Source organism: Hordeum vulgare, chromosome 5H (genome assembly GCF_904849725.1).
Source record: "Hordeum vulgare subsp. vulgare chromosome 5H, MorexV3_pseudomolecules_assembly, whole genome shotgun sequence".
NCBI classification, from domain to species: Eukaryota; Viridiplantae; Streptophyta; class Magnoliopsida; order Poales; family Poaceae; genus Hordeum; species Hordeum vulgare.
The window spans coordinates 440,299,703-440,307,772 of record NC_058522.1 but is presented as its reverse complement, the minus strand read 5'-3'; the positions used below and the strand labels follow the sequence as shown (position 1 = coordinate 440,307,772).

The following is an 8,070-nucleotide window of genomic DNA, read 5'->3' as shown; positions in this document are numbered from 1 at the left end:
TTGAGCTGTCAGTTGGGGAGGTCGATGCTCGAAAGGAAGAGTTTGATTTCTTGGATCGCTCGGACTTTATCAATTTCCACCCTTTCCCACCTATTGTCCTAGAAGGGAGTAAGCCATAGGAGAGCCAAAGTGATTCTCCCAAACAGGAGAAAGCTTCTCACATTGAGCAACTGTTTAAATTTGAACCGATTCAGTCATACATGATTCCCTTACCAAATAATGGGGAGGTGGAAATTCCAGTGCCTCTGCCTACCTTGATTCCTAATTTTGTTCTAGTGGAAGATGTAATTGCTACAGCCAAGCTTTCCGTTGAGTACCAATGCACCCCCTATTCATTTGATTACTCAGGCAAGCGCTATCATTGCCAGAGCAAGGTTAGCCGTGTATGCTCCTGGCCGACGGGGCTGCGCGCAGGCCGCCGGCGACGATGGGTGGCGCAGGGACCGGCGTGGATGGGCGAAGCAGGGAGCAGCATGGTTGGGCGGAGCAGGGGCTGGGCAGCGATGGGGATGGGCGGAGTAGGGGTTGGGTTGGGCTGGGCAGTGGTGTGGCGGTGGGGGGATGGGCGGCGGGTGCATGGGCTAGGCGAGTGTAGGAAGAATATGCGGGAGCAGTTGGCAGGTCGAAGACGTGCACGATGAGTTAACAACGAAGTCGGAAGATGCGACAAGTTAGCGTTTCGTTCGCTAATGAAGGCAATTTCATTAACAACGTATTTAGACCATTGATGACGTAATTAGACGCTTCAGATTTGAAGTTGGATCTGTCATCTCTTCCTTTTGTAGGATAGTAGATATTTTCTGTAACATCACCTCTATTGCAAAAATTCTACAACACAACCTACATTGCACAAGTCGATTGTCCAACACAATCTATGTTGTCAAAGTAAAGAACGACAATTGATGTTATATTGTGCGAGTTCTAACGGCTTGCGAGGGGAGATTTGTCGGCCGACGCGTAACATGGTCCATTTATTAGGTGGGTCAAGTCTGTGATACGTATGTACAAGCCTAAAACAGGGGAGCTTCTATGCAGCGCTGCACGCGCCCGTTAACGATCTGACGCATGCATCGTCGCTCGCATGGACCGGCCCACTTGCGTGTTGCCTAGTTTTTTTTATCTGTTTTTTTTGTTGATCCAGTAGGAAAAGGACACCCAGATTTTCTATATGTTACAAAAATAAAAATATGAAATCAAAAAAGTTTATAGATTTAAAGAAAAAGTTCATCCATTTGGAAAAAAAATCATATCTTTAAAAATGGTTCATTAATTTTGAAAAAAGTTCATCAATTTGAAAAAAAAGTTCATTGAAATTGAAAAAAAGTTCATCCAATTTAGAAAAAGTTCATTAAATTTTTAAAAATCTCATTAAATTAGGAAAAAGATCATGTATTTTAAAAAAAGTTCATTGAACTAAAAAAAGTTCATATATCTTTAAAAAGTTCATAAATTTTGATAAAAATTCATCCATTTTGAAATATATGTTCATCAAATTTAAAAAATGTTCATCCATATTCAAAAAAGTTCATAGAATTTTAATAGTTTTGAAAAGGTTAATCAATTTTCAATGAAACTTTCATAAATCTTAAAATATATTCGTTAAAATTTAAAAAAAATCATCAGTACTTAAAAAAATTCATAGAATTTTCCAAAAAATTTACCGTCAACGGACGCCTGGATGGGCCGACCCATTTACGAACGTCACAGGCGCCAGATAACAAAAATACACGTTAACTGACGTCTGTGACGTCAAATAGGAAATGCCAAGAGCCGTTCCCGACTCTCTAGCCTCTACCGGGCCAAATCTCCAGACCGTGGGCCGTCGTCCACCTCGCTCACATCACAACTATCCTGCCTCCACCGGGAACACCAGCAGCAGCGGCCGTCGCGGCGCACGGGCGGCCGCACCACAGCTTGCTGCCAGTGCGCCAGTTCCCCGCCGACCTCCGCATTCCCCTAGGTTCGTACTCCTCCGCGCGTCCTCTTGGGAACTAGGAACTGGCGCGAAGATTACCTGATGCGCGTGCTCTTTAGGAGCTTATTAGGGATTTCAGGATTTGGGCCGCCTAGTATTATTCTACTCTGTAGCTTTTGTCCCCGTGATGCAAAATGAGCGCACGCAGTTCCTAATTAAACGTGCATCGAGCTTATCGAATTGCTCGAATGAGGCGTCGAATGCATGGCAGAATCTGATCTACTCCGTATATATGAGTATACTGTTCATACGACAGGGTTTCTTCCATGATTATACTCATTGTGGTGTTTGCTGATTTGGGTCCTTTGGGCTTTGTATCCGTAGGAGTATTGCAGGTTTTCTGCTCGTGGTTTTTGTATAAATTCCTTTCCTTTTTCTCTTATGCGCCGACTTGAGCTCATCAAGTGATAATCTGAGATGGCATGTAGTATTTCCCCTGTCCTCTCCATGCTCCATCAAGAGATATTTGCAAATTTTATGTTGCCCTGGTAAGAGCCAGGACCCTCCCGTGACTCCCATCATTGTTTGATTCTAGTAATGCTTTTTTTGTGAGCTTGTTACATTGCTTTCTTCTGGTTGTTGGTAGCATGAAGAGCGCATGATCTAGTTCAGTTGGCAGCATGAAAAGTGCATAGCCTAATTCTTGAAGCAATTTCATTATTGCTCTACCCATGTGATATTTGTTTGGGTCCAATGTGGCTAGTCCGTACGGCTCATGCGCTCGTGGGGGCGAGCAGAGACAATAATGAGATTTTGTCCTATTAAGCATTGTTGATATATGACCACCGAATTCGCTGAACATTATTGGAGTGGTACATTTCATGGCCATGACTCATACGTGGCATTTTTCTTCTGTGATCTACAAGGACACGGTGATGCTGATTAATAGTGTCAAATGTTCTATATAGTCTGGCAGATGGTGGAAAGGCTGCTCCTGCTATAGAATCGTACTCGAACCTACATAATAAGGATGATTTTCTCTCTGTACGTTGAATGTTGGTATGATTCAGGAATTTATTTGGAGTATGAATTCGTATGGTAATGGTTGAGATGCACGTCTAATCTTCTGTTGTTTAGTTTATTTCGAGATTGTACTTTTCTTTTAAAGTGCAATACATTGAGTTTCTTTGGTTGTTGATGGTAGATACTGGACATGCTCAGAAAAGTGCAAATTCTATACATTCTAGTAAGACATATGTTCTTTTCTATATAACCATGGTTGGTAAAGATTCAGACCAATAGTGGGTTGACCTGTAACTGGTAATGTTCTTTCCACAACAAGGCAGCCTGGCGGAATGGCAGGATGTTCACCGGGGATCAGCTTCTCAGTTTCATTGTTTTATATATGCAGACTCTGCAGATTAACTTTGTATGCGAATTATTTGATAGACATCTCCACACTCACACCAAAAAAATGGATTGCAGAATGCATAAGATTTTTAGTTCTTTCACATCGAGGCAAATGGTAAAGAGGTGTTTCAACAGGAATGCTGAATAATCTCTGTTACTTGATGCATTCTTATGTTGCTGATGAATAGTTTGAGAGGTGACAATGCCTCATTTAAGTACCAGTTCATTTTCTCTAGTGATCAAAAGTAAATATCTATATGTATCTCCTTAATAATTATAGCTGTGTAATAGAGTATTATCATCACCAGGCTAGGTTTAACTAATATTGATCATGCTCAGAGGTTATGAATTCTGATAACTACTCATCTTAGTCAGAGTTTGGTTGCACACAGCTTTTCAAGTTAGGCAATACCGTGTGACTTCAATTAAACCAAGCTTTCTGTTTAGCTGGAATCCCCAGTCTGGACAACCGATTCCTAGTGTTTTCTGTAAAGTATTAAATGAAGTTATCAACCTTTTCAAAATACCATGATGTGGAACTGTATGCATTTGGCTCTATATTCCACATGGGCGTCATTCCCATGCTAATGCAAAACTAATTATCATGGTGTTATATATTATGATTTGTCTAATGAGCCTGAGATTGTAAGATATGGTTTGTGCCAGAGTTCAACCATCAGTGGCTTGGTGCGATGTGTTTGTCGTTGCCGTTGGTTGTGTTTATGGCTGCCACTTCAGCTGATACTTGGCTATGATAGACAGTCCAAATTGCAGTATCAGAGGCACATGCTCACACATGGATGGGCTCCACGTGTTTCAGTAAAGTCATGCAGCCCCCTGGAGTTGTACCATTAAGGTACAGGGGACCTTGACAAATACATCTGGCTGTGCCTCATTTTCAGGGTACTTCCTGAAAGATTTGTCAAGACAGGGCTAGGAGGGGGGGCAGGCATTTATGTTGTTTAAATTATTAAATGTTATCTTAGTTTAGATTGGTGCCGCATGAGTGCCCCTACACTATGATTTTCCTCCTTTTTGAAAAGTAGCTTACACCTCACAAAGTAAGAAGAAATGTGGCTGTTGCCCTTCATTTATGCTTTGCATAACTGCATTCTTAAGCAAGTTTGCAGATTGATTTTCCTGACATTTCTGTTGCTAGTTTGACGAAGAGAGCTTGATTGATCTATGACCATGTGTAGTGTTTTGTGATTTTAGAAAATGGAAGATAAAAAGGGAAATATTAGATGCTTGTGTAAAATTATTGCATTAGTTTATGTAGAAGCTATAATGCCACAAATTGAGTGATGTACATGTAGTGTCTGGCATATGAAGTTGTGCAAAAGACCCAAGCATCACATATGCTATATGTCAGGCTTGTAGCTCAGTAGTACAATTATGAGCAGTAGTAGTGGGTCTTTTTTCTGGGTGAGCTGACAAAATATTTGGCATGGCTATGCTGGAAATAGTGAATCTGACGATTGGGGCCAGCTTAGCTGGTTTATTCCCATACACTCCAAGAGAAAGTGGGCTGAAAAGAATTGATGCCAAGCTACAGAAGTACCGCAGCATTTGGAGCTTAGCGGACAAGACATCAAGTCAAGTATTGGTTCAATCAAGCTTCTTATAGCAGAAGCATAAGATGAATATGTGGTGATACCACATAGATCATGGTTTCACGACATATACTTGCTTCACATCATCTGGTGAGTATTCTTTCATTTTGCTTTGATATTGTTTCTGTGCTTCCTACCTCTGACTTGAAAAGTTCCGTTTTCCCAAAAGATATTCATAGTGGAACGATCACTGGATGTGTTGTACGTCTATGGAGTAATTATGGTGCGCACGTGCTTATCATAGAAGTATTGTTACCAGGACCGGAGGCATGCCTAAGTTGCTTGGACATAGACATGTGATGCTGGTACGCTATGATATGGATGTGTCAAGAAAATACTAGCAGGTTCAACATGTAATTTTATTCTCATGTTCTCTATTTTAGTCCAGTGCAGTTCAATGACAATTATGTTGCACTGGAACAGACTATTATCAAACTGCAAAGAACCTATAGTCTTTATCATGCCTGATGTCCAGCATGTCAGTAAAGTGTGTTACTTCTTTTGGAAAATGGTGAAACCCCTAATTGGCATCTGTCGTACCATTTAATATGTTTCAGTTCAGTAGTTCTGATTGTGTTGCCTTGCACTCTTGCTACTCCATGTTGCGTAATCTCAAGTACATGACATATTAAGACCCTCGCTAACAGAGATTTTCTTCGGTGACAGATGTTACGTTACTTCTGTGCAATGCTGTTCGGGGCATGAAGATGTGCACCTATTAGAATACGAAGTTAAAACATAATGTAGACTATTCTAGAAATGGACATGATATAATGGATATGGTAAGTTATTAGACTCTTCTAATCGTCCTTGTACTTGGCATGCCGTCATGGTGTATCCGCCATCAGTTTATTCAGCATTATTGCAGTTCTGTTACATGTTGCTGTCAGACACCTGGTTCTTAAGGGTTCACATTCGGAGTTAGACTTTAAAATAGCAAGTGGACAGCGGCTACTGATGATCTGGAGAGAGACCGGTCAAGACTTATTTCCTCGCTGATAGCTGAAAAACCTGAGAAGTCTTGACGCACATTGATTCTTGGATGCTTCACAAATGGGACTGTACTAAGGTAAGATCTGCCCGAAGGTTACTTTTCTGCCATAATCACTGGAGCATATATTGATGTGACGCATTCGCCTATATCTCACATGGTTAGAAAGGGATCCCGCACAGTTGTACTTGAAGCTATGGACCTTGACTAAAATAAGTTCTATTCACTTCTTACGGAAATTCTGACAGATCTTTATGAAAGATTTTTCTTACATTTTTACTTTGCACGGCATAATTATAAGCTCTTATGTGTTATCCGAGATCAATACATTATATGTTGAAGAATCTGCCAACACTGTGAATTTGTGTCGGGGCTCCAAATAAGTTACAGACCGGGATTTTGTTGTGATTACAGTATCTTGGGGCTATGGTGTTGAACACAACATCTCTGTTCCTCACTCTGAGCATAATAACTCGAAATAAATAAATCATAATGTGACAGAAATATATAGTATTAATTACTTGATCTAAACAGTGCATTACTTGTTGTGCATTAGTTTCAGTCATCCAGGAAACAGTTGAAAAGGAAAGCTGAATAGAAACAACTATATATTCCATAAGATGCAGGGAGGGGCTTAGATAATTGTTCTTGTAGCCAACACCAGCCATTGCCTTGTCAGTAACAATGGCCGGCTTCTGCTGCCAAACAAACTCCCATGTGTGACCGCACACAGGAGCCACAGCTCACAAAACGTAGTACTACTGGAGGGGGTGTGGGGGGTACACGAGATGAGCAGGCAAGAAATGTTCCTCCTACCCAACTAATGCACAATTGCATCCACTCTGGGGCTCAAAACCTCTAACCATGGGCGCTGCGGTGGGCCGGACCGAGACGGAGGCGCGGCATCCCATCACGCGCCGTAGATGGCGGAGAGCCTCCGCAGGGCGGCCACCTTGAGCTCGAGGATGCAGATGTACTCGGCGGTCTGCCGGAGCAGCACGTCGACATCGGCGTCCCGGGCGTCCGGGACTATCTTCTTGAGCTCCCTCAGCCTCCTCAGCACCATGTGCTGGAAGGGCCTCCTGTGCATCAGCGATGCCACCACCCCCTTGGCCTTTCCCACCGTGAAGGTGGCCTTCCTTCTCATCTCTCTCTGTGTATCTCTCCCTCTCTCCCTCCCCAGGTTGCTGTGTCACTAACTTGTGCTGTGTGTGGAGGATGTGTGCTGAGGGACACAGCAAGGGGCGTATATATAGGGGGTCTCAGAGGCAAGGGGTGTTTCACTTGGCCATGTGGGGAGGACTAGGTTCTAACCTGTAGACTGAGCTGTAAGGATAGCTAGCTCCCACAGGCCATCAACTGTCCGGCGGTCATTATATACAATGGTGTCTCGCTGTGGTGGTTTGGTTGAAAGCTAAGGCTGCTGGGTGATCATATAGTTTCACCCAAAAAGGAACCTTGATCTCGGGTTTCCCCCACTTACGCTCAACTGCCCATCTTATGATTGTCTCAGTTCCACTTTGCATAAAAAAGAAGTTCCGGAAGAACTGTCCGGTCTGGTCCGGTCCGGTGTACATATCAATATCAAATATATGTACCTAATAATAATATAATTAGACACGGATTTGGGAGAGTGAACTGACAGGATTATCTTATCTTGTTCTTTTATAATGTTCCATGCGCACGCACCCAGCGTGCATTTGTTTCTTCCTCGCCATGGCGTTATGCCCCCCGCTGTGCGCATACAGTCTGCCGATCGCTATGACCCCTGTAATAAGGGCTATATATAAACAAAGCAGCAAAGCACTGCACTGCGCAGATGTCTTCCGATGTCGTTCTTGCTCGCCGCTCGCTGCTGCTAGCTCCAAACAAGTGCTCTTGTCCTAATCACAATCATCCAACGGCCAGCATTATTTGCAATGATCGGGAGAAATGTCCGTGCATGTGGTCTTCGCCAGCCTGTGTTTTTATGGAAATTAAATTAGACTGCAGATTGACGGCAACCTATATATCACTGTGGCCGGGTGCCAGGTACTGCACTCGTATAGTCCTCCTATGCTTATCAGGATTGGAGAATGGTAAATGTTATCTTCCTCGATTTGAAACTTCCGAGAGTATCTCTAACCGAATACCTTAATTTT

The 8,070-nt window shown here is 42.7% G+C and overlaps 1 protein-coding gene and 1 long non-coding RNA gene across 5 annotated transcripts; one reads left to right on the top strand and one right to left on the bottom strand.

Annotated features, from left to right (window-relative positions):
• The first annotated feature begins 1,837 nt into the window (after nt 1-1,837).
• On the top strand, nt 1,838-6,122 carry LOC123398259. 4 transcript variants are annotated; one of them, XR_006610121.1, is made up of 3 exons: nt 1,838-1,960; nt 4,792-5,028; nt 5,108-6,122. It is a non-coding gene; the product is annotated as an uncharacterized LOC123398259 (long non-coding RNA). The 4 variants fall into 4 exon arrangements; XR_006610123.1 differs by having other exon boundaries at nt 1,838-5,028; nt 5,108-5,282; nt 5,605-6,122; XR_006610122.1 differs by having other exon boundaries at nt 1,838-5,028; nt 5,108-5,720; nt 5,807-6,122.
• Nucleotides 6,123-6,520: 398 nt separating this feature from the next.
• On the bottom strand, nt 6,521-7,232 carry LOC123398258. Its single transcript, XM_045092748.1, has one exon. The coding sequence runs from the start codon at nt 7,074-7,076 to the stop codon at nt 6,840-6,842; it is 237 nt and encodes a 78-aa protein (XP_044948683.1). The 5' UTR covers nt 7,077-7,232; the 3' UTR covers nt 6,521-6,839.
• Between the last annotated feature and the right edge of the window lie 838 nt (nt 7,233-8,070).

Excerpts from the sequence above, each read along its gene's own strand:
- LOC123398258 (XM_045092748.1), bottom strand. The coding sequence starts at position 7,076 with ATGAGAAGGAAGGCCACCTTCACGGTGGGAAAGGCCAAGGGGGTGGTG.